This window comes from Fusarium redolens (assembly GCF_020744475.1).
Source record: "Fusarium redolens strain MPI-CAGE-AT-0023 chromosome Unknown BKA55scaffold_7, whole genome shotgun sequence".
NCBI classification, from domain to species: Eukaryota; Fungi; Ascomycota; class Sordariomycetes; order Hypocreales; family Nectriaceae; genus Fusarium; species Fusarium redolens.
This window is the reverse complement of record NW_025763670.1, coordinates 2,370,746-2,395,000: the sequence shown is the minus strand read 5'-3', so window position 1 is coordinate 2,395,000 and position 24,255 is coordinate 2,370,746. Positions and strand designations below refer to the sequence as shown.

General features: G+C 47.7%; 10 protein-coding genes across 10 annotated transcripts; 5 read left to right on the top strand and 5 right to left on the bottom strand.

Annotated features, from left to right (window-relative positions):
- Positions 1 to 656: 656 nt before the first annotated feature.
- BKA55DRAFT_510196 (uncharacterized protein) lies at positions 657 to 1,896 on the top strand (the record flags this gene model as incomplete). Its single annotated transcript, XM_046187573.1, has 4 exons — positions 657 to 845; positions 901 to 999; positions 1,051 to 1,412; positions 1,458 to 1,896. The coding sequence occupies 4 exons, from the start codon at positions 657 to 659 to the stop codon at positions 1,894 to 1,896; spliced, it is 1,089 nt and encodes a 362-aa protein (XP_046050553.1).
- A 465-nt stretch (positions 1,897 to 2,361) lies between these two features.
- BKA55DRAFT_675469 (amino acid/polyamine transporter I) lies at positions 2,362 to 4,210 on the top strand (the record flags this gene model as incomplete). The annotated part of the gene is made up of 5 exons (XM_046198071.1): positions 2,362 to 2,557; positions 2,607 to 3,252; positions 3,302 to 3,321; positions 3,374 to 3,703; positions 3,752 to 4,210. Exons 1-5 carry the CDS (start codon positions 2,417 to 2,419, stop codon positions 4,208 to 4,210), a joined length of 1,596 nt encoding a protein of 531 aa, XP_046050552.1. The 5' UTR covers positions 2,362 to 2,416.
- Positions 4,162 to 4,938, bottom strand: BKA55DRAFT_567358 (uncharacterized protein). Its single transcript, XM_046192724.1, has one exon. The coding sequence runs from the start codon at positions 4,907 to 4,909 to the stop codon at positions 4,313 to 4,315; it is 597 nt and encodes a 198-aa protein (XP_046050551.1). The 5' UTR covers positions 4,910 to 4,938; the 3' UTR covers positions 4,162 to 4,312.
- Positions 4,939 to 5,104: 166 nt separating this feature from the next.
- On the bottom strand, positions 5,105 to 7,172 carry BKA55DRAFT_643372 (peptidase S8/S53 domain-containing protein). Its single transcript, XM_046197178.1, has 5 exons — positions 6,904 to 7,172; positions 6,448 to 6,850; positions 5,665 to 6,399; positions 5,301 to 5,617; positions 5,105 to 5,250 (listed from the first exon to the last, which is right to left on the bottom strand). Exons 1-5 carry the CDS (start codon positions 7,114 to 7,116, stop codon positions 5,122 to 5,124), a joined length of 1,797 nt encoding a protein of 598 aa, XP_046050550.1. The 5' UTR covers positions 7,117 to 7,172; the 3' UTR covers positions 5,105 to 5,121.
- A 786-nt stretch (positions 7,173 to 7,958) lies between these two features.
- Positions 7,959 to 9,065, bottom strand: BKA55DRAFT_663584 (GDSL lipase/esterase; the record flags this gene model as incomplete). The annotated part of the gene is made up of 3 exons (XM_046197669.1): positions 7,959 to 8,150; positions 8,203 to 8,913; positions 8,944 to 9,065. The coding sequence occupies 3 exons, from the start codon at positions 9,063 to 9,065 to the stop codon at positions 7,991 to 7,993; spliced, it is 993 nt and encodes a 330-aa protein (XP_046050549.1). The 3' UTR covers positions 7,959 to 7,990.
- An 838-nt stretch (positions 9,066 to 9,903) lies between these two features.
- BKA55DRAFT_539132 (Aldehyde/histidinol dehydrogenase) lies at positions 9,904 to 11,514 on the top strand (the record flags this gene model as incomplete). Its single annotated transcript, XM_046190099.1, has 2 exons — positions 9,904 to 11,049; positions 11,098 to 11,514. The coding sequence occupies 2 exons, from the start codon at positions 9,904 to 9,906 to the stop codon at positions 11,512 to 11,514; spliced, it is 1,563 nt and encodes a 520-aa protein (XP_046050548.1).
- Positions 11,515 to 12,120: 606 nt separating this feature from the next.
- Positions 12,121 to 13,872, top strand: BKA55DRAFT_593866 (uncharacterized protein; the record flags this gene model as incomplete). Its single annotated transcript, XM_046195600.1, has 6 exons — positions 12,121 to 12,147; positions 12,205 to 12,876; positions 12,928 to 13,019; positions 13,072 to 13,259; positions 13,315 to 13,767; positions 13,802 to 13,872. The coding sequence occupies 6 exons, from the start codon at positions 12,121 to 12,123 to the stop codon at positions 13,870 to 13,872; spliced, it is 1,503 nt and encodes a 500-aa protein (XP_046050547.1).
- A 454-nt stretch (positions 13,873 to 14,326) lies between these two features.
- On the bottom strand, positions 14,327 to 19,725 carry BKA55DRAFT_510555 (uncharacterized protein; the record flags this gene model as incomplete). Its single annotated transcript, XM_046187618.1, has 8 exons — positions 14,327 to 14,518; positions 14,572 to 14,880; positions 14,934 to 15,675; positions 15,734 to 16,354; positions 16,415 to 16,711; positions 16,842 to 18,568; positions 18,621 to 19,503; positions 19,550 to 19,725. The coding sequence occupies 8 exons, from the start codon at positions 19,723 to 19,725 to the stop codon at positions 14,327 to 14,329; spliced, it is 4,947 nt and encodes a 1,648-aa protein (XP_046050546.1).
- An 872-nt stretch (positions 19,726 to 20,597) lies between these two features.
- BKA55DRAFT_509212 (ubiquitin-conjugating enzyme/RWD-like protein) lies at positions 20,598 to 21,157 on the top strand (the record flags this gene model as incomplete). Its single annotated transcript, XM_046187509.1, has 2 exons — positions 20,598 to 20,861; positions 20,924 to 21,157. The coding sequence occupies 2 exons, from the start codon at positions 20,598 to 20,600 to the stop codon at positions 21,155 to 21,157; spliced, it is 498 nt and encodes a 165-aa protein (XP_046050545.1).
- A 951-nt stretch (positions 21,158 to 22,108) lies between these two features.
- On the bottom strand, positions 22,109 to 22,917 carry BKA55DRAFT_689799 (uncharacterized protein; the record flags this gene model as incomplete). The annotated part of the gene is made up of 2 exons (XM_046199395.1): positions 22,109 to 22,768; positions 22,816 to 22,917. 2 exons carry the CDS (start codon positions 22,915 to 22,917, stop codon positions 22,109 to 22,111), a joined length of 762 nt encoding a protein of 253 aa, XP_046050544.1.
- Between the last annotated feature and the right edge of the window lie 1,338 nt (positions 22,918 to 24,255).

The window sequence follows — 24,255 nt, the reverse complement described above, 5'->3', positions numbered from 1 at the left end:
ATGGAGGATGCCGAAACGCGGCTCACCTCCCTGTTACGCGGAAACGAAAGGGGCAAAGGATCGGCAGTTGAAGTCGAGGCCTTTGAAAGGCCCTTGATTGGTTTCCGGACCCCAGATCGACATAATCCGCCGCACGGCTGTTGATCCCGCCCCACTAGCGAAGGATTTACCCATCTTGGCTTTTGATCCCACCCAAAGTCCGAAAATCATGAGATAACGCAAGGATCTGCCCTGAAATGAGATATGCACCTCGAAAGCCTCAACGGCTTAGAGGCAAGTAAATCTCCGGGTTCTTCAGACACTGAAGGGATTTGATGCAGGGGTATTTTACCAAAGGATGAGATCCTGTGAGAGGCAGAGTTCATGCCAACCAACAATGTTGCGTGTCCTGAATTTGACCTGTAAGTTAATATGGCATGGACAGAGGGGCTTTGTGGTTCTTATCGAGTGCAGATATTCCCGGTTGAGATAAGTTGTCTCCCGAAACACATGTCTTATAAGCAGGGTGCCAAAAGGGCATGGTCCCAGTCGCATCATTGCGTTAATTAGAAATTGAAATCGAGAAGCTTTATCACCTTAATCCACCCCAATTTTCAATCTTGTGGCTTTGCTTTCATGTGCCTGACTTGTAACTCATCAACTCCTCAATCGTCGAGATGCTTTTACCTCGTGAGCATGAGACACCGTTTAACAAGGCGCCTGTTATTCGGGCGCTGTCGATGATTCTCATGATTGTTACCATGTTCTCGGTGTTTATTCGTGTTCTTACGCGGATTGCTACGATGAGAAGATTACGATGGTCGAGCCTGTTCAAGTCGGATGATATTCTCATCTTTGTGTCGATGGTGAGTACCTAATTAAGCTTTGATAGCTTTGACGATCTTTGGACTGACATTTTAGATCTTTGTGATTGCACAATCAGCGGTTGTTTATTCACAGGGCGCAAATGGGATGGGAAAGCTGGATGTGTCGTCTGGTCAAATATCGTTGATTCTCAAGGTGAGTTGGACATTAAATGTATTATGTATGGAACTGGACTCACAATTTCAGGATCAACTCGTATCCGATATTCTATTTTATCTCGCACTGGCATTTTCGAAGATTTCAGCTACGACGACCGTTGGAAATATGTCACCACTGTCTCACAAACGAATATTGCCGATTCAGATTATCATTGCAGGCTGGGCATTATCTGCGATACTTGTGCGAGCATTCGCATGCTCCTTACCGTCATCTTGGGACTACATCAACGGCTCCTGCGTCGATCTGGTGGCATTCTGGGCATACGTCGACGTTGTCAACCTTGTCACCGATCTTCTCATCACTGGTGTCACCATCGAAATTCTCGTGCACCTGCAGATGCCACTTGGCACAAAAGCGATGGTGGTTGGTGTTTTCGGCTCACGCATTCTGTAAGTCATCTACGCCATGCATCCACACAGACTAACAAATCTCAGGATGATCCCTCCCGCCGTGTCTCACATCTACTTCTTCAAACAAGCCCTCGATTCGTCCACACCAATCTTCACAATGTGGAAGCCCACCATCATCGTGCAAGTAATCCAGTGCGTCGGTATCACCACCACCTGCATACCCTTCTGGTGGCGCTTCCTCAAGAGCCTTGAATCAGGCCAGATGGGCGCAGGCGACATCTTTGGCGCACTCAGCAAAAGCAACAATAGCAAAAGTGGCGGGACGACAAGAGGAACGGGGAACAAGTCTAGGTCTAACAACACGTTGACGTCCGGGTCGCAGGCTTTCGAGCTGACGAGCAGGCAGGGGGATGTGAAAAAGTTTGCGCATGTTGTGACGGATCATGGGAAGGGAGGTTCGTGGGATGCGGCGCGGCAGAATAGCCAGGAGGCCCTTGTTGATCCTTCTGCTGGGGTTCAGTGACCACTCGGATCTTATTTGCAGGACGTGCGGTATTCCTTTAGCAATGATAATTCATGGAACCCGTTCCGTTGGGCGGGCCGAAGGGTAGATACCCTTGTAATAAAGTGGGATGGTTTAATGGTGTGGCGTAATGCATATCCTAGCGTACCTGGTGAAGATAACAAGGGTAGAGGCAAGACTCAGTCCACTCGTTCGTGGTTTCATCCTACGCGATATGCATGTCTCATGCAAGTTGGTATACCTCCCTACTCGGTTGTAGCGCCAACAGGCGGTGGTTCTATTTCGTCTTCCGTTCCACCTGCACCGTTACCGCAAGGGATGTATCGTCAGGGATATAATATGCAAGTTCGCCGAACTGTTTGTCATATCTGACAGGCATGGGAGGGTTGTATTTAACTTTTTGCTGCAGACGGAGTTTCTTTTTAAACTTTCCCCAACTCCCCCGATTTTGAGGGTCAGCGCAGAAGGGCACTGCATATTTCCTTTTTATCAATTCTGTCCCATTTTGAGGGCGATCAATATGGCTACTCAGTACGAACTCAACGATATGGCTGCTGCGAAACATCCCCGATCGACGGTCGAAGATGCTTCGGTGTCTAGTGATCAGGATCACATGGATAACGCGCAATTGGCGAAGCTTGGAAAGAAATCAGTCCTCAAGGTATGCGACAGCCATTGATACTGTTGAAACACCAATTGACACATAATAGAGAAACTTTGGAGGCTGGACAATTCTAGGCTTCAGCTGCGCCGTCCTCGTCACCTGGGAGGGAACGCTCATGAACTTCGCTCCCGGTCTCAGCAACGGAGGCAGCGCGGGTCTTATCTACGGCTACATCTTTGTATGGATAGGTGTTCTCAGCTCCTTCGCCTGTCTATGTGAACTCGTCTCGATCGCCCCGATGGCTGCGGGCCAGTACCACTGGGTTGCTATGCTTGCGCCTCCACGATACGCGAAATATCTTAGTTACATCACGGGTTGGATGAACTTGGCTGGGTGGCAGGGAACTTCTGCTGCTGCGGGTTTTCTTACTGCTACTATGATTCAGGGTCTCGTTATTTTTACGACTCCTTCTTATGAGGCGCATACGTGGCATGGTAGTTTGATGATCTGGGCGTGTGTCCTGGTCGCTATCATCATCAACACTGTTGTTAGTGCTTTGCTTCCGATTTTGGAGGGAATGATCTTGATCTTGCATCTCATCGGCTTCTTTGCTGTTCTCATCACTCTTCTTGTCTTTCGCGAAAACGATAATGGCACTGAGGTGTTTACTGAATGGCGCAACTCGGGCAATTGGCCTACTCAAGGTCTTTCATGGTTCGTTGGACTGTTGGGTTGTGTCTTCTCATTCACTGGTAAGTCTTGATACCAACATCAATTATCTACTCAACTAACACGCAGCAGGTGTCGATTGCTCCTTTCACGTAAGGCTTTGTCCTACTGACCTCGAAGTATACGTTACTAACCGTGTCGCAGATGTGTGAAGAAGTCAGAAACCCTTCTTTGATCGTTCCCCGCTCCATCATGGGCAGTATCACCATCAACGGCCTCCTCGGCTTCGGTATGGTCATCGCAATGCTCTACTCCGCAACCGACATCGACGCAGCCATCGAGACACCAACTGGATATCCTTTCATGGAGATCTTCTACCAAGCCACTGGATCAAAGGGCGGAACCGCCGGAATGGTTTCCCTGATCATTGTCATGACCCTTTCTGCAACTGTTGGTGTCATTGCTTCAACATCTCGTATGCTTTGGGCTTTTGCTCGTGATAATGCTCTGCCTTTCTCACCTATCCTCTCAAGGGTATACTCAACTGTCTCAACTGTATAAGAACCAACTAACAAACCACAGGTCGAGAGCCGCACCAACATGCCTGTCTGGTCCATCACCGTCACCTGTCTCATCTCTTGCATCATTGGTCTCATCAACCTCGGTTCATCAATTGTCTACAACGCCATCATCTCAGTCGCCATCTCAGGCCTCTACGCATCGTACTTCATGCCCGCCATCCTCCTTCTGTACCGTCGCTGCGATAAGAACTACCAAATCCGAAACATCCACGGCGACGGACAAATTCTCGAATGGGGTCCTTGGCACCTCAAGGGAATGTTTGGCATCATCAACAACACTTTCGCCTGCATCTTCATCACCATCGTCTGGTTCTTCAGCTTGTGGCCTCCTCAAACTCCCGTCGATGCTAAGAGCATGAATTACGCTTCTCTTATGACTGGCGGAATTGGTGTTCTCGCTACCATTTACTACTTCCTTCGTGCTAACAAGGTTTACGTTGGACCCAAGAAGGAAATTTAAATAGATTTAGTGCGCATGGGGCCTAATAATAACTGCTCCAGTTCCATCATTGTCTAATAGCTCTACAGCAAAAGTTTGTCTAGACTGAGATTATAACATACATTATTTCCATGGCATGATAGTCAACTCGGGCCATAACTTTATCCAACGCTGAACTTTCTTGTGGTATGTCTCCTCAGTCATGATCAATTGGTTTGGGCGCACCGTGAGTCTGAACATATCCGAGAATCCCCATGGCGCAAAGATATCCCATTCTCCATCATCTTTTAGTCGAACGCCAATAAGCGCGGTGTTGGTACCCCAAGTAGACATAGATGCTTCACTAGAATGATGTTGGGGGCACGGCTTGCCAAACTTCTTCTCATACCAAAGATGCACGCGTGCTTGATTGCGGATCTCAACTTCAGTAGGAATATCCGCAAAGATCTTCTTTCCAGCCTGGATAACAGCGTCTTCAGCCTCCCATGATAGATCTGAGTCATCAAAATAGATCAAATCGTAGTCGTCAATGCCAAGTTCTGGGTCACGGTCTGTGACGACGTTCCAGACGGTTTGCGTGAGTGCACCAGCGGCGAGGTACCAATTGGGTAGTTTCATTTCAGCCGCACGCGATAAAACGGTCATGAGTGTTTTGTTGCATTCTATTGCTTGACGAAATCGAGCGATTTGGTCATTGATTGGGAGGAGACTGGCGTCCATTGTGTTTGCAAAATTGAGGTTTAACGATTTGAGAAGGATAAAAAGTTCACGCTTGATCGCGGCTCAAGCAAAGTAAGACACTTGCACGTGACATGCATCATCTTGCATTGCCCTCAAGCTGTCAATCAAGATTGTGATGGATTGCTGAGAAAGGAATTACAAGCTCAAATTATAATATCTATTTCTATCGCAAGCTATACATTGTTCTCAGTTCAAGGAAGGCTGACTAGTAAGTCTCGAAGCTTTGGAAACTTGGGTGAACCCATTCCCGAGACCGGATCCCATCCCTTGGCCGCCTTGAACCCTTGCGTGCCGCAACCAGGGTTAGAACCGTCGGTAATCTACCAGTGTCAATTGTCTTCTCACATATCACGGAATGTTCTCGACTTACATCGGTAAATACCTCAGGATGCTGATACAGAATCTGGTTCAAGAAGCCAATCGGTTTCTTCCCCGCTAGCAATCGCTCATCATTGATCCTGTTAATCATAGCAGCAAACATAGGTGTAGCAGCGCTGGTTCCTCCGCTGATCGTGGTCTTGCCATCTTGTAGGATAGTGACATTTGCCCCCAAAAGCGCAACGTCAGGAATAGCGCGTCCAGAAATGTTGTATGTTCCCTTGGGGTAGTGAGGGTTGTTAGCGGCGAGATAGCTCGCGACAGCCTTGCGCTGGTAGGCTGGCTGTGCATTCATGTTACTGAAGCCGCCTAGAAGATGTCAGTAAAAGCCATCGCTGCTATGAGTATATACTCACCTCCAGAGTAAAAGTTGTGCTTGGGATCAAAAACAGCAACCTCATTGGTTCTGCTGCCCGTAAAGTTGACTTGTGTCGCTCCAACTGCTGTAACATATGGACAAGATCCTGGGAAAAGAGAGTTGAAGGCTTCCTTCTTCTTATCGTAGGGGTTCACAGTACATTGTGTAGCACCCTGGACACCACGATCTCCAGAGGCAACAAGGACGCTGACACCACTGAGAGCCAACTTCATCCACTCATGACATTGGCGCTGAATGTAATGCCTAGGTAGGGTTTGCTCATCAATCGCGAAAGAGATTGAAACGACGTTTGTAACCTGGTACTTGCCGCACATAGCAGGTCCTTGGAATCCACCGAAGACAGGGAATGACGGATCAAGATCAGGATCATCGCCTCCATCATACTTGCAATAGCTTGCGTCAACAGCGTCGAGAAAGTCATTCGCAAGACCACCCTTGTTGCTGTAGGGGGTCTGAAACATCGTGACGGTCTGGGGGTAAACGATTGGATACGACATTTCGATGTCGAGTAACTCTTCGCCTTCGACCGTTTCACCGATTGCTACGGCACCGTTGATACTGTTGACTTTAGGTTTTGTCCCCTTGGGAATGAATGGAGCGTGCTTTGCCCAGAATTGGTTCAGATCGGAGGGTTGATAAGGGTCGCCGTATCCAAATAGACCCATTGAGTTATTCTTTGCAGCTTTGGTACCAAGAGGAATGCTGTAGAGCTCTATTGTCGCCGGTCAGTAGTGAGCGGTGAACTTTGTTTTTCACTTACTTCGTATGCAAGCTGGAGTCCAGCTTTCGCTACAGTTACGCAGGTCATCTGCCACTGGAAGCTTGTAAGGCGGTGGCAGGGTATCGATGACAGGCTTGACCGCGAGACTGCGCTTCGCTTTGCCAGCCTTGGAATATGGAGCCAAAGCAATGAACTCAACATCATCCTCAATTGCAGACGGAACTGCGTGGTCGGTAGGTTCAAGACGAAGATCCCCAGTGGCATCATTGTGCACAACATGAACTCCGGCTCCCAGCATCTTCCCAAGTTGCTTCACCGGAGCAGAGAACTCCAGGACAGCAGCTGCTTTCTTGAGATGCACAGAAGACATGTCAATACCTGCATCTTCGAGCCAACGTAGAACTTTTCGCTGTGAAATCTCGCTGGGTTTAAAGAAGTCTTGCTATAGGATTGTTAGATTAGAGAAACTCCGAAACAGACTGAAGAAAAACGTACGACTTCCTTGCGGTCAAGGTACTGCCCGAACTTGTCTGAACTAGGATCTGAAATATCCATCAACAGAGCTTCAGCCTCAGCAAGCTTTGGCTGATGAAATGCGACAGCAGCGCGAACTACTTCGTCTTCAGACACGGCTTTCCATTGCGATTGAGGAAGTGCACTGACGATTTGCGCGCTTAGAAGCGCGACAAGTGTCGCGTAGCAATGCATTGCGATGTGAACTTGCAGCAAGACGTCGTTGCCAAAACGAGATTCCAGGCCAAGAGATCTATAAGTCGACGAGGAGTCTTGGCACTTTTAAAATCACGAAAGTAAAGGGGAAGCATTTTGTAGTTTGACGAAATCGGCTAGAACGTTCGGGCCCAGTTCCTGGTTTCAAAACCTCGTATTTGAGCCGAACTAATTTTAGACGGTTCTCGTGATCGTAAAAAGCATAGTGTTGATGATAACAGACTAGTTAACCTATAGTGTTTTCTCTGCTATCGCCTCGTATTCTCCCTGATCTTTTTATGAAGTCAATGCGTCGGTGGTCTCGGAAGTTAGACACCTTCAGAACGGGGCACGCACAATTCTCTAAGATGGTTTGCTATCATTTGTCTAATGGCTTTAGAACACTAGGAATAAGCCACCAGAATCGGAGAGTATCGTCAAAGCAGAAACGCCTCTTTTAAATGTAATATTAGATGTTAGGAGATTGACTGACTTGTCAAACATGCTGGCCTCGAACCAGCTATGGAATCAGCAGCAAGAACGGAGCTTCGAATAAATACAGTCACAGGTAGGAACTGATCTGACCAGCGCTTTTCGCAATGATGGGCATCGGAACTGGCCTCATGAGCCTTTCCAAGCCTTGGTATGTTGATCTGTTGAGTTTGGTTTGGTGTAGTTCCACTCGGCCCTTGATATGCCGACAATTCCAGAATGCTTCTCAATTGCCCCCAACAAGCAAGGGTTGCACGCGGGGAAGCTGGTCGTTCTTTTAGCCTAATGTACGGACATAGTATATTGATTATGTACAGTTGGATCAATGCTATGGTCAAGATCTAACTTTTGCCACAATATGATGCGTAAAGAGCTTGTAGAGTTAAGGGCGGGTTATGGTTCGACCCGCAGCCAACTGCTCAGCAATCTTCTTCGCCAAGATTTGATGAAATCCTTGTGTCGGATGAGCACCGTCGATATACATGTACTCCAACGCGTTATATTCACAAGAAGCGGATTTAAAGTCTGGCGTGACCGTACCGCTATCAGCGTGTTAGTCTCAAACATATCAAAATGCCAGGCGCGTTTGCGTACCTCTTGTAGTCCGCGCAAAATCCAGTACTCTTGTACACCGCGGTCTCAGGGAATTGAGAAGGGCTTTCGGTGACAGCAGTGATCAAGGGAGCAATGTCGAATAAGAAAAATGTGCTATGAGCGAGTTTGCGGTCCAGCTGCTTGAGGAGTTTGTGGAGCCGCTTATTCCAATTTTCAGATGCGGCCTTGAGAGTTGGAGCGATTGGCTTTGGGACGTTGTTTGGGAAAAGAGACTGCGGCGGCGTAGAGATGAATAGAAACTGGCGAGCACCATAGTTGTACAACTCGGCAGTAAGCTCGCTGAGACGCTCCATGATCTTGATAATAGTGTCATCCTGGTCCGTGTCATTGATGGTACGGTATATATCGTTGATGCCAATAAAGATAGTATAGAGCGTATGCTTTGGTGGAAAGAAGTTTGGCTTTTGCTGTTGTAGGTAGGCATTAAACCTGTTGACCTGGGTAACCACGTCACTGGGCCCAGTCTTGACAATATTGACATCAGTGACAGCACCACCGACCGCCATATTATAGAGCAACACGGACGACTGGTTATATTGCGTTGTCAAATAAATTGGCCACATTTTACCATTAGAACTTGTCTTGCCTGTGTTTCCGAGGGGGTTGGAGATGGAAGGCTGGGTTCCAGAGGTATTGAAACGAGTATCTGTCCATGAGTCGCCGCTAATTGCAGCGTCAGACTTATAATAGCTACGAGTACTAGGCTGTCAAGAAACTTACAAAGACACCACTTTGTTAATCTTCGCAAAGTTGAACCCTTTATAAGAGTGTTTGTCCAGTGATGGTGCTGCTGCAACAGTATGCAGCGTACTGGAGAGGGAGATCAAAGTGAGCAGCTTCATTCTGGGAGAAGCTTTTGAACACGAATAAGGCCAAGAAAAATGTACACAAATAATCTAAGGACGTAAAACGATCCCGGGGCCCTCCAGCGTTTAAAATAGGAAGCCATTTCTTTAATCTCGGTCGTCGATCCCCCGAAGACCAGATTGGTATATTTCCAGAATGCGGAATATATTGGGGGTAAATGCTGCTAACACTATGTCCTGGCTGCAGCTAAGTACTAATCAATCAGGCATCATGGGCTTGGTCTCGTCTATGACAAGGACATTTGCAGCAGAAACCTGTGGCTGAAAGCTTATATTCGCCCTGTATCAACAGTTATACAACACAACACAATAACAATACCAACCAACAGTCCAATGCCCTCGAGACCCTCTTCGGCTGCTGGACAAGGTGACCTAACTGAGATATAACGTTAGCGGGAAGCTTAGTTGGGGTATGTGGAGTTTGGCGGGGAGCTATGCCGGGCCAAGGGAATCAACAGTGAAGGCTTCTATCTCAACCTAATCGCAGTTTGAGCTTACTGTAAACATTCGGCAGACTCCAATGCAAGTGAGGATTAGATAATGGCCGTCTCTGAGATACACGAAAACTAGCGGTTACACAGTCATCAATGTCTCGAACAACTGGATCCGATAGGCCTCAACGATAGCGGTTATCGGCCCCGCCAAACAGATAAGCCGTCACAAAACACTGTCCCTAGCAGAGTGCGGGGTAACTGTCGGTCTGTCCCGAACGGAGTCGACCGCTCTTTGCTCCTATATCGGGAAGGTTTCCGCCTCACCATATCATCTATCCATTCTTTGTTTCTTCCATCTATCAACAACATCTATCTTAAAAATGCCTTCCACATCAATCTACCAGTCTGTTATTTATCCCGGCAACCACGAAAAATTGGACAAGCCGACGGATACACAGAATTTCATCGACAACAAACTTGTCTCTTCAAAGACCTCCTCATGGATCGAAGTTCATGACCCAGCGACGAACAATGTCATCACGCGTGTTCCTGAGAGTACCAACGATGAACTCCAAGAAGCAGTGCGATCAGCCAAGGCTGCTTTCCCAGGGTGGAAAAGGACCAGCATTATCAAGCGTCAGCAAATAATGTTTAAGCTGACTCATTTGATCCGGGAGCATATGGATAACCTTGCTACGAGCATTGTCACTGAGCAAGGAAAGACTTTTGCTGATGCCAAAGGGGATGTTCTCCGCGGACTGCAAGTTTGCGAGACTGCGTGTGGAATCACTACTCAACTCACCGGAGAAGTCCTTGAGGTTGCTAAGGACATGGAAACACGCTCCTACCGAAACCCATTGGGTGTAGTTGCTGCCATCTGCCCCTTCAACTTTCCAGCTATGATCCCATTGTGGTCTCTTCCTGTAGCGACTGTCACTGGAAACTGTATAATTGTCAAGCCATCGGAACGTGATCCGGGTGCGGCCATGATGATTGCTGAGCTCTGCAGAGAAGCCGGCTTTCCACCAGGTGTCGTCAATGTCGTCCATGGATCCAAAGATACGGTCAACTTCCTGCTAGACGAGCCCGAGATTCAAGCTATTTCGTTTGTTGGCTCTAACAAGGCTGGAGAGTATATCTACCAACGAGGATCAGCAAACGGAAAACGCGTGCAAGCAAACCTTGGAGCAAAGAACCATGCACTTCTAAGCCCTGACGCCCATAAAGATCACGCCCTTGATTCAATCGCTGGAGCCGCTTTTGGTGCTGCTGGACAACGGTGCATGGCGTTGAGTGTTTTGGTCACTCTTGGAGACGCGAAACAATGGTTGCCTGATCTTGTTGCAAAGGCAAAGAATCATATTGCTGGAAGCGGTTTTGACTCAAAGTCGGATTTTGGACCTTTGATCACTCCCCAGAGTCGAGATCGTTGCAATGCCCTCATCACAAGCGCCGAGAAGGAGGGTGCTAAGATTCTTCTTGATGGTCGAGGATATAAGCCTGAGGGTTTCCCTGACGGTAACTGGGTGAGTTCACCGTAATACACATACTATCGAGTCGCTAACATGATACAGGTCGGTCCTACAGTCATCTCCGGCGTCCGCCCCGACATGGAATGCTACAAGGAAGAAATCTTCGGCCCCGTCCTCCTGTGCATGGAAGAAGAAACCCTCAAAGACGGCATCGATCTCATCAACTCCAACGCCTGGGGTAATGGAGCCGTCATCTTCACAAACTCGGGAGCCAAGGCTTCTCTCTTCCAACAAGAAATTGACGCTGGTCAAGTTGGCATCAACGTACCGATTCCCGTTCCTCTGCCGATGTTTTCTTTCACAGGAAACAAGCGTAGTGTAGCTGGAACTGGTCTTGCCAACTTTTATGGAAAGGATGGTTTGAGGTTTTATACGCAGTGGAAGACTGTGACTTCGCTTTGGAGGGCGGATGAGGCGAGCACGGGAGAGAAGTTGACGAGCATGCCTACCAACTCTTAGATGTATATCCTGGTAATTTATCTACGCTACGAGTGGTTAGCTAGGCTTTAATGAAACACTTCCCAGGACATGTAGGGATCTTTTAAAACGACTGACGAATTTACTTCGCAGCGTGAAAAAAAGAAAGTTGCATTCTTTCCTGGGAAGCGTTTTCAGCTGAAAAGACCCCTGTTCGTGGCTGCATACTCATAGCCAAGTATTGGTTCAGAGCATCTGTAAATGCAGGGATTAATTGAGGCCATCCTGTCAGCACCATAATCCCCTCAGTGTGTTTCCTCCACTTCAATCATAATATCTCACAGCTGTTGAATCTGCCAACAACCAAATATTCTGCTCAGCTAGTCTAGCTCAGGCATTATGGTTCGAAACGACCCCTTAGATCCCTTTCAACGTCAAAGCCTGGTTGATAGAACCTCGTCTTCATATGCAATTCAATCGCAGCTTATTGGCGCCATCCATGGATGCTTAAGTGCAAGGACGGCGGAGCCAGCTACGCTATTGGTCTTGTCATTCAAGTTTACACCTTACAGGAGAAATGTTCGGATCAAATCAGTAAACATTGCTGTTGAATTCTACGGAGATGATAGCCATCCCACTATTTCTGCAATGGCGCCTGACGGCAAGGTCGCTGCTGTAAGTTAGCCCCCTCCATGCCCCCGCATCCTATGTTGAAGTTCTTACTTTTTGAAGCTCGAGAATATCATTGAAGAAACAGTAGGCGCCAGCGGCGGAGTGGGCATTGGTGATGGGTTGGGCTTGGACTTTGGGCGAACAATCTCAGTACAGAGAAGCTCAAGTGTTGTGCTCACTGGCTACAAATCCCTAATAGGAAAAGTTGTAGGCCGACCCAATGCAGTGACCTGGACTATCATGGAGGATCCGGTCCTCAAAGCAGGTGTTCCACCATATCTTCAAACGGCCATCTTACTTGAGAGAAGGACAGATGAGATTTTCAAGGCCAACATCAATGTCAAAGCTGATGCTTCCGGATTCTCATTCCAAAATCTACAGGATGGTCTGATGGGGAGCGAAGATGACCCTGTGATCTTCGATCCTGGTGCATCTCCTCTAATACCTGATGAACTAGCAAGCCTGGATCTACATGACCTTGGATCAGTTGATCTCTCTGAGTTCTTCAGAGTACGTCATGTCATCGACAATGACGACATTCTGCGACGCGGCACTATAAATCAAACTGTTAGAGAACTTTTCTCAAAGGACAAAGCAGTGGATGACAAGAGTGAATCGTGGGTTATTAATCTCTGGGACAACAATACCGCTGCTGATGCACGGAATGTATTGCCCAAGTCATTGGATCGAGATGAACTGGCAAAGTACTTCTCTTGGATCTCGGAGACACATGTATGACATGGGCTCGTTCGTATATCTGATATTCAGTACTAATTCTGATAGAATGGCGATGACCCAACACAAAACACTCAAGGGAGTCGAGAGGCACAACAGGTCCAGCAACAGTCACGACCTGCTCATTTCTGTAACTTGATGTATGTCCTCTACACAATCGGCTAGACACTCACCATTAACATGGCACATTAGCGCAAGGCAGTCAAGTGATAAAGACCTCACGACTTTCAGCAAGTTGTTAAAAAGTCTTCTCAACGAGCCTCCCGTCGAGCTTCTTTCGGACTATTTCGACCTCCCGGATGACTTTGAGATCTCTCGACGGCACGACCGTGGAGGCTATCAAGTGTTCAACAATAAAGATGGAAACAAGGTTTTTAAATGTGAGTAAGCTTTTCTAAGCGTCATATCTTGAACTATCACCAACCTACCGTCCAGTATACATCATTCAGACGCCATTCTACAGTACAGGCTTCTGGTCGTTGCTTCTTTACTCAATGGTCGATAGTAATGTAGCAGGAGCGTCTAGCAAATTATCTGGTGTCATTCATGCAGATGCAGGCGTTGATCTGAGAAATATCTTCGGTGACGTCCGTGACCTTGTTGACAGGCATGGCCATCATCAGACCCTGTTGCCTGTACAGCTATTCAAGTCGCACTATGAAGCTACTCTGTCGGCATTCAACTCTATTCAAACTGATGTTGGCATGGTAGACGAAGAGCTTCTGCGACAGTTCGAAGAAGAGGGCAAGCTGGATGACGCTAGTAAGCTGTATCGGAAGTTGAGCATGACGTTACACAAGTGCAGCATGAATCTTGCTGAACTTGGTCGACGACGAAAGTTTGAGGAGGAGCTTGGTAGCCGACTGCAGCAGGATTTGCAGAACGATAGCAAGCTGAGAGTGGTGGTGGAGATATACTCCAGAATGTCTCAGAGCAGGGACTCGGATATTGAGAGTCTGCCTGGAAAGATTGAGAGTCAACGCAATGTCGTAAGTATCGCATTCGTGTTCTTTACCTCAGTTCGGTAACTGATGAGAGTAATAATAGCTATACAACTTGATCACGCAGCATGATAGCTATCTGCAAGCTAGGTTGGCGAGAGAATCGCTCCGAGACTCAAAGGCGATGAAGACGCTCTCTATCTTGACGATTCTTTTCCTGCCTGGAGCTTTCATCGCCACAATGTTCTCTACTAATATGTTTGACTTTAAATCAAAGGACCAGCAAGTGCGGATTTACTTTGCGATTGTGATCCCTCTAACGGCTGTTTTGATGATCTGCTGGGTACTTTGGCTGAAGAATACACCAGAAAGAACTGATGAAGAGTCTGTGCGCCAATATCGACCAGTCTTGGCCATGAACTGGTTGAAGGGGGGAAAGGAAGATTGATGGGAAGATACGAATACGCTAGGAATAATGCTATTGATAGGCCCCCTCTCGGCACATACTAACATCCCACTCTTGGCGTGACTGTCCAACTCTGCGCCTCAAACACTAGATCTCCACTCTTACGCAAAGCTTCCAGATCTATGAATATCCTCAAACCAACTTGGCCCGACTCTAAGCCGTGGACGCGAAATAGGATATAGACCTTCCGACGTTGCGTGGCAGTATTCTCGCTATTACCAAATGACTGCATCTAGAAGCCTGTCAGTATGCATCTCAGTCAATGTAAGGGGTTGAATATATTACCCGTGCGTATTGGTGTTTACTCATATAGAATGGCGTGTCGAGGCGGCCGGATGTTGTGGTCTTGACTTCGATGTAGTACTCTGGTCGCTCTTTTCTCCAGCTCTCCTCGAGATAACCGTTTTCGATCAAGTAGCTGGTGAATGTTCCTGCCAAGTCATCATAAAACAAGTCCCCTTGCTCTGTTCCGTACCAACTACCAAGAGAGCTGTAGTCAGGGTGTATACTGGCATGGTGTCTGACAGTACTTTGCCAGTTATCTCGAGACCATTCGGGGAGGGCATGTGGAATAGAGGAAAGCAACTCGAAGACCTGGGATTGATGCTTAGAAACAAAATATGATTTTAAGAGACCAGCAAACTTACATATAACTCCCCAGCGGCACCTACCATTCGTTGCCACTCTGTCTGGTCTCCAGCATAAAATCTGAAGAGTCCTGCCCGAGCTGTGCTCTCTGCAAGACTTTGTGAAATTGCAGTCATGTCAAAAACTGCGTTCTTATCCGGGAACGTCGAAATTCGCGCGACATTAACAGTTTGAACAAGCAAGGCTTGATATGGACTGCTGGCGTCGCGAATTACCTGAGCTGGGCTTACAGCAGGGACAGGAGATCTGATAACCGCGCGGGCCGGTGATGGAGAAGGAGAGGGAGCAGCGTTGTCACGTCGCCTCTCCGGTGTCCTTGGGGGCTGTGGTGTATCATTTGGCACCACGCTCAACTCGGATATCCCATGATGCTGAAGTATACGTCCAACATTGGAGAGTTTAACTCGAAGGACACTGGCAGTAACCATCACCGCTTCGGGATTGACACCATGCAATGGGCATTCTAGGAGTTGAGCGGCTAGCAGGCGAGGAAGCTGAGTGGTGAGACAGAAATCGCGGTCTTCGTCGTCTCGCGGAATGTAGAATTGCCATCTGGCAAACAGGGCCAATTGGAAGTGCATCCCACCCTGTTCTAGCGGTGCTGTAACAGTTTTGAAGCCGTGGTACCAAGTGAGACTGGACTTGATGTCTGGATGGCGGAAGACTTCTACCTTACGGATCGTGTCTCGTAGGGTGTAGCTGCGTATCGTAGGGAGACCATCTGTGAAGTGCGCGGCAATCCTATTTAGTCTCATTAGCTTGTGAAAAAATGTTGGTCGGGTCAGTGGTATTGACGAACATGGCAAATGCAGCAGCTTTACTAGCAATATCCTCGGTGAGAGCCCTATCTTCAACGCGTTGAGATTCATCAACTGATGTCTTTTCCGTTACAGACTTTGAGAGGTAGCGTTCAGTCAAGCGCAACCACTCGATGACAGGTTTAAGACGATGCACTTCCTCGACAGAAAAGTCCAGAAAATTGACCTTGTCCTTCAATGCGGCCGCGTATACAGGTCGGTCATTTATACAGAAATCTCCCAATACGGACATGGGCTGAACTTCTCCAGACGGTCCCTTTACCGGAAAGACTCGGCAAACCCTTATTCTATCCGCGAAGACACTTGATGATCCTTGGTTTGCAGTCAAGCTATCGAGTAGTGACCAAAGCAACTTTTTGATGTCTGAAATAGGTTGGACACTGTTTCCGACATCCAAGAGACGCTGATAGGTAAGCGAAGCACTCATCCTAGGAAGATCGAGAAAGGAGACGAAAAGAGGTGAAAGATCGGGGTATAGTGATTCCAGACTGATCTCATCCTGGCTTGCACCTTCGCTAGACCAGACACATTCTGAGACTTTGTACCACTTCTTGGTCACTTGGCGAGGTGAATAAATGAGGGAGGATTCCCGGAAGGTTTGCCTATAGCTTCTTCAGTTACTGCGCTTAAAAAAGAAACGGGTTGGAAGTCCTGGTCCTTACTTGATGATTAGCGTGTTGATCTCGTTGAGATTCTCTGCCCGTGTCTGAAGAACCTTGTAAAGCTCTTTGACCACCACCAAGTAATCTTTCTTTTGATCCAACGAACGGGATAAGTGACCAAGCTCGCTGAGTACGTCATGTTGGGTTATGTCTCGAATCGCAAGGGTTTTGCTAAAGAAGGCCTCCAGTTTTTTGCGATCTCCAGGCTCCATTCTTTCCATTACAGGGAACCATAAAGACCGCATAGGATTGTAGACATTAATATCCTTAGGTGCAGTCCACAGGCATGAGGGCTTGCTGGCCCAGCGAGCAGGTTTCTTTGCGTCTGAAGAGCCTAGTGGTGTACAGAGAATGCAATTGTTGGCGTTGAAGAAATTTCTCTTCATGTTAGCCCGCAACCCAGCCGGTAAAGGGAACAGTATCTTACCTGATCTGTGTTTGTACCGCGAAGATAGCACTCAAAGAGCCATCGGGAACCTGCGATTCGAGCTTAAGATACAAACCAGCTACAGCTTGTGAAATATCGCCTGTAATCTCCGTAACAGCCTTGGAAATAGAGCCCAGCATCGCGAGAGTGAATTTAGTATCGTCTTCAGTCCCAATCCCAGAATGCTCTGCAAAGGCGAGCCATGCAGGAATATCGTCCTCCTTCATCGGCTCATCAAGCTTGAGGAATGGCATGCTATCCACTGATGCAAAGCATTTCTCACAGCTCTCCAACAGTTTCGTCAACGGAAGTAGAGTCTCCTCCAAGGGGTGTCTCACACCATCAGTACAGAGAAACTCCATTCTTCGCATAAGAGCCGATCCTTTCTTATCTTCGATCCACTCCTTCTTAACATTTGGTTTTTGAAAGTTGAGCATGAGTCTTTGAAGTGTAAGCCCCGGCCAAGCCTTGACGAGAAATTGATACTCTAGTGAGTAAGTCTTGTCGGCTTCTGGAGGCGGATTTCGTACGGAGAACAGTTGGATCTTCTCCTCGCAGTAGATAATGTGAAAGAGCCATTCGGTCCATGATCTTTCGTTACCGGCTGATGGGGTTGGTTGATCCTCTAGGTAGGCTGCGTGGAGGAGAGATACATCAGGGACTTCAACTCCGTCGGGGAATGGAGGATTAAGAAGTTTACCTGGGGCCAATGGGCCTTCGCCAGGTAGGTAGACATACTCTTGCTTCGGGCGCTTGATTCGAAACTTTTGGTCAAAGACAACCATGATCTCTTGCTCGTCTTTATTGATGAAGTCCTTCGGCTCAATCCGGTAGAGAAACACAAGATGGTTTCTCGACTTGGCCACGTCCAGCTTTGCCACCTCGGCAGGATCTCGATACATGGCTATGATCTTGTCTCGTACTTGTTGAACGGTGAGGACCTGCGGACCAAATGCTTCGTAAAGTTTCCGGCAATCTGGATTCGCTGCCGCAGCTGGCAGGATCAACGGAAAATCCAGATCATCCGGGACGGAGATGCCTTCGATCATGGGGTCATAAAAGACGCGATTTGTTCCATTCATGGTGACCTGTTTAAAGTCTCTTGAGGCAATTGGAACAAGATGCATAGTGCGAATTGCAGTCTTCCAATCGTTTTGTGTGTCATTCCACAACTTCAGAATGAGACGTGCCAGTCTAGAATGCCAATCTTCATCTCGATTCTCGAAAGTTCTTGTTCTCCAATCATCACTCTTTGTGAAAGCTTCCAACCGCGATATGATCGCCCAGTTCGGCATGTAAGTTAATCCATACTGACTGAGAATGTCAAGGTCCTGGGATTCGTAACCCGAAGACAGATACATCTCGTGTTCCAGATCAGGCAAAAGTGGTGCACCATGCTGGTCCACCTGGTCCGCGGAAAGACGCTTGAGCAAGGCTATTTTTGAGACACTACCAAACTTCTGGCTTCTTGGACGTAAAATTGGTACTTCGGAGATTTGTGATCGTAAAACGTTATCGAATCCGAGCCAAAACGGATCTATACTGTTTCGAGTGATTTGTGGGAGGAAACGCATCCATTTGTGTTCTAGGCCAGGCTTCTTGCAGAGGTCTTGGACTGCTGTCACAACTACGACAGCAACCGCCTTCTTGAGATGAATGTTTCTGTCTGAGAAAGTAACAAGTTTCTGTCTCTTCGTATCGGTAACGAAGTCAGAGTGAACAGGAAACTAGATACATTACTTAGTTCTGGATTCAAGCGTTATGGGCGGATGTACTTACACTCAATCCACTTTCTGAGACTGGGATGAAGGCAAATGCTTTCTGAATCTCGACAATTGGCTCGCCTCTCTCATCAACGGGGAACGCAAGTACAACTTCTGCTGTAGAAGTGTTGGCTGAGGAGTCTGGAGTAGACCTTCGGTTTGGGTTGGCAGGCAAACCTGTTGCCGTTGATTTGTAGACGAGATAGCGATTCCATGTCTTGAACTGACTTGGACCGAGCTTTTTCGTCGTTGTAATTCGGGCCCCAGAACCGAATAAGTCTCTATCGAGAAGTACGTCCTTCGAGCGCTGAACTTTGTTGTCCTCACCCAGTACCGTAATCTTCAGTGATCGTAGGCTTCGCATGAATAGCAGCACGCTTTCTGGTGTTTCCCAGAGCTGGTTGATGAAACTAATCCGCAGGTTGTCTCTGTTCTGATCCCTAAGAAACAAAATGATCCTTGTCCGGTTTCCGAAGAGGCCACCATATGCTTCATGTTCCCTCACATAATCAGGAAGAACAGGTGGCTCGGTCCAGTGAGGTCTCACCATTCCAATGCCAGAATCTCCGTCCTCATGCTGGAGATAGAATGAGAAAGGACCGGATTCTATTTGGACCTTGGATGCGATAGTGAAAACAGACTTGAAACCTACGTCTGGCTGTCCAATGTAGCCGGACATGCCAGCCTTGGTTGACTTGCCAAAATCGCAAAGAGCTTTGACGTTGCTCTCTGTGAAGCCATCCTCGTTACTGCCAATGATCACCATATCTGGAGTAACGATAAACTGGACACCTGGATTCGCGCATGCGGCCTTTGCGCGGGTGTATTGATTGTCGTCTGCATTCTGGAGCAACTCGAACACGACATTGATGTTCCCTGCAGCTAACCTTTGTACAAAGCTAGCGGGAGGTTAGATAAGGGGAGTGTCTGGGCGTGACCACTTACTCTGCAGCGGCAGTATGAGATTTGGAATTGTTCCTCAGAGCTTCCTCTACTACTCGTCGTATATCGGGTGGCATCGCATCCAACTTTGCCATCTCAATGTAGCCATGGCCGACTGCTATCTTCTCGATAAGCTGTTGCGCTTCATCACGGGCCTGGGCCCCAAAAAACACGCTCATTGTCTTTCGCTTAATTCCATGCAATAATGAGCGCTTTCCGAGTTCTACTGAAGATAAAATGTTGGCAGAAAGTCAAGGCTGCGGGAACTAAGATTGAGGTAGTCCAAGCCTCGGCGCATGCTCATCCCAATCAGGCCACCTCCCGTCTGCCTTGACAGGCTTCAGTCAATTGCACAGAGCCTGGGGCATGGCGAACTGACAGCCGTTGCGATGGCATATCCAAGCGCAGTTGGTGCATCGTCCAGATAGGTTAGGGCGGAGCAGGGATATTTTCAGCTCTCATTGAATTTCCAGGGTCTGTAACAGCCACGTTCTGCAAGAGTCGAATCTAGCCCCTGGGCGACAAGTTTACACTGGCTCAATTCAAAGATCGGCATTGTCCCATGTTTCCTCAAGCGCGTAGTGGGCTCATCTTATTGGCGCCCATTCCGTGCACAAATGATCGGTGTTGAGTGTTGAATCAGTGATTAGTCATTTAGCTTCGGGTCTTACGGACCTACCCGGGAGCGTTTAAATGTCAATGGAATTCAAGATTCTCCACTTGCCGTTTCAGCTTTCAAGCAGTAAGACGAGGGCCCCAATATGGGCTGAGTCGTCCCAATAGTCTCAGACTAATGATATGCGACAGGCCCAGACTATTCCAATGTTCCACATCTGCTATAGTGCTCAAGTACACTGTTTTGTGGCTGCGGCGGGCCAATTGAGAATAAATAGAGCTCGATAAGCCCGCTGAGATCTCGTTAACAAAACGTGGTATTATCGATCTTTTTAGCTCGAGCTTTTAGCCTTTCCTTTACATATTTAAGATCTTGTACTGGCAACCTCCTTTCTGTGTCGTCCTTGTATATACGGAAGCCCTTTCCTCCAACAATATGTTTGGATTTGAAAGCTCGTGGCTTAAGAGGGTTGTTAAAGAGCTTGTCGACCTTGAACATAGCAGTTATAACGTACAGCCATATCATAATAACAATGCAGATTTATCTCATCTCGAGGCTTCTCTGCCAATTCCCTCCGGAACGCCATACTCTGGAGGGACTTACACCATCGATATACGCATCCCTGCTAGCTATCCGTTCGAGAAGCCAGCAATGAAGTTCAACGCAAAGATATGGTATCCGAACGTCCACCAGGAAACGGTATGATATCACACAACGCGGTCGATATAATATTTTCTTGCAGATGAAACTGACAATACTAGGGTGAAATTGCACCCGGCGCTCTTGGCTCCTGGGATCCTACTGATACCATTAAAACCATCTTGGACTCGATAGTCAAGCTACTTCTACAACCAGACACACAACATCCTCTCAATGAAGAAGCAAACACCGAGTTTTTGGAAGTCCCAGCTGACTTCGCGGAGATGGCCCAGGAGTGGGCTATAAAGTACGCAGGAGCTCTGAGGTTTGTCTCATCCTTTTCCTCTTCATTTTAGCCCAACATGGACAAATAGCACCTCTAACCACCAGTGATACTAGTTATGGGGGGTATAACCAAAATCTAATCAATCCATTTGTCGATATGGGGTTTGAGCGAGAGACTGAGTCATGTAAAGCAAGTAAGCGAAACAGAGCTCGAGGATAACGTACTTGTTAAGAAGGCGAGAGCAGTTGGAATGACCGATAAGGAGATCATTGAAGCAACAAACAAGCTCTCTTCTATTGCGAACAATAGGCTCGAGGTACCAGATGAGGTCTTGAACAGATGCGCCCCAGAGGGCTTCACCTTACCCCCATCAACTGGCTCAGAAGCCCTCCCCTGACGCGATATTCTCGACCTGGCGAAATTCGACATTCTCTCCGACGTAGCCGGAATCGCGCCAATTTCAAGCCTTAACTATCTAGGCGTCACCTGTTGGCTCCTCATCACTTTCGGGCGCGTGGAGGAGCGTCTGAAAGAAGCTGGAAACCATGTGTACTTTAAGGCATATGAGCGTTCTGGGCCTTGGAAGCTAGAGGAGAGAGTTGCCCTCGCTTTACTCGCTCTCAAGGGGGATATTGAGGAGTGTTTGAGAATCGTTGCTGATACATTGGATCAAGCTCGTACTGGATTCATGGATTTCATTTACTGGGAGGATTTGGAGACGGAGCCGAGAGAGAGGGAATCTTATGTGGATCCTAGTCTTGGTACCGATTGCACTTTCATGTGAATGGGTTTTGGGTCCGTTGGGGAACAAGAGTAATGATTTGGTCTCCATATGCTAGACTAGAGGTTTTGGTCTTTAAAAAGTAAAAGAAAATTCCTAGGCCCAAGAATAACACCGACTCATAAAGGCTCTTCACTTTCTCATCAGTCTCTTTTTCGGTTGCATTATGAAGCCCTTTGTGCATCTCCAGTCACTGAGACCCCCCAGCGTGGATCGCATGCCTGATCTATGCAAACGCACTCAAGATGAGATTGCGATGTCAGCACAGGTCAAATAAACCTGGGGAGTCTGGAACGCGTTCCACTTGAATGACAAAAGGGTATGGTTCGAGACATAGTCTGGGATCTTGATCTTGCCAGACACGGTGTAACCGCCAGCAATAGACGTGTAACACGAGTTGATTGGTGCATTGTCAACGCCACGACATCCCTTGCCATCCGAGTTTCCTTGGAAAGACTTGCACGTGAACCAATCGTTGCGGTGGCATGGCTGATCAGCAGAGCAATCAGGACTGTAACCGCACTCCTGACCATTGACGTCGGTGCATGGAAGAAGACCTTCTTCGAAGCAATCTTCAGCAGCTTGCTTCTCAGCTTGGGTGGGGATGTAGTTTGGATCGAGGAACTTGTCGACAATATCCTGATCTTGACAGATACGGTATGCGTACATGCCTCCATGGTCGCCGTTGTTGTCAACGCACCACTGTACGTCAACAACTTGACCAGGCTTGTAGGTGGCGATGGGTTCTTTGCCCCAGTTGGCACCGGGCTGATTGTAGTCAACGCTGACTCGAGCGTTGTAGCCGCAAGGGCCAGTTCGCCCGACTTTGGCGGCGTCAAGGTCCGGCCAGGCGGTGACGGGCTCCAAGATGGTGCACTCGGGGCATGTATCTGGGCCGGCCTGTCACTTGTTAGCTAGAGTTATAAAGAAATGATGGGGCTAGTTACCTCAGCGTTGAGACCGGTTCGACTCATGGGCTTACTGAGATAGCCATGTCCGTACACGAGGGTGCACATGGAGGCAAGTTGAAGAGCTTGGAGGGTGAACATGTTGATATCTTGTAGAGCTTGTAAATCTTGTAATCTTGGGCGAAGTGGTTTGTCTGGAGGTGTCGAAACCGTTGAATTTGTCGAGGTCATCGGTGCTTCTTATACACGTTTTGCCCCTGTCCCCTCATAAACCTCTCATCGCTTCTGAGGAAGATCTTTGCCATTTTCTCTCGTTCCGAACTTCTTGCCTGATCATAAGATTCATTTCAAGTTTCTGAAGCTATCTGGATCATAGTCATCGCCCTCGGCCATTAAACGGAACATTCACATCTTAGAGTAAGGTTATTCCACCTATAGTCTCACCTGAATCCTTGCTAATTGGTGTACTGAATTCCTCACTATTTACGTCACATAGCCAACTCAGTAACAATTTATGAACAACTCGGCGCTTCTTGCAGGCCTGAAATAAGACATGCAGGTATCGCGATCGTAAAACTCACAAGTTATTAGTGTAGACGAGGAGAAAATTCTTTCTGGTGACTAACAGAGGGTTGCATCGATCGCCCACGGGCCGAATGTATGCATAACAAGGACAAACGCCAAGACTAACTCGCATAAACTCATCGGCTGTGACCGTTTCGGGGTCGTCGGACCTGAATATCAGGCGGAGACTCCGCCTAAACCTGGGGATTTCGGAGACTTTCCGCTACCCCAGTATGATCTGCATAACCCATGATCAGACTCTTCCGCAAGTGCTCAATGCGAAGACCCGGACACCCAATAAGAAAATTTAATGAAGGCGAGCCGTTGCACTAGCTATGAACGTCGCTGATACGAAATGCAGACTTTCATCTCCTATACTGGCTCAAATGACCTCGTATGAGGTTGCCAACGACATATCTTCCAAGAGCCATACACTGACTATAAGATTAAGAAACACTAGAGCATTTAAAAAATTGCCCAGGACTCTATGCACCACGGCTCCTACCGAATACCCCGCGTTCTTTGTCGATTACCATGGGGCGGCGACATGTCGGTCACTCTTCAAAATTCGGCCCTCAGTCGGAGATCTAACCTCATGTGTTCATCTAGAGTTTTCTGATCTACCGAGAATAGTAGCTCGTTTGAAACGGCTACGGAATACCATCCATGTCGGATTATTCGTTTTAAGGTTACTATCCAAAGACGTTGCGGCAGCCATGCATGAAGTGGCTACTTTCGTCAGATCATACGAAAAATTATTGTAGCGGTATGCAAAGACTTTTCTTTCCTTCAGAACTTTTCAAACTATCAGCAGATGCACGCTTAAGCCATTTCCACGAGCGTCCTACTGTACACCTTTCTGCTGTCTTGGATAAATCACAACTCCCCAGCTTATTGCCTTTCTTCCAGAGTATT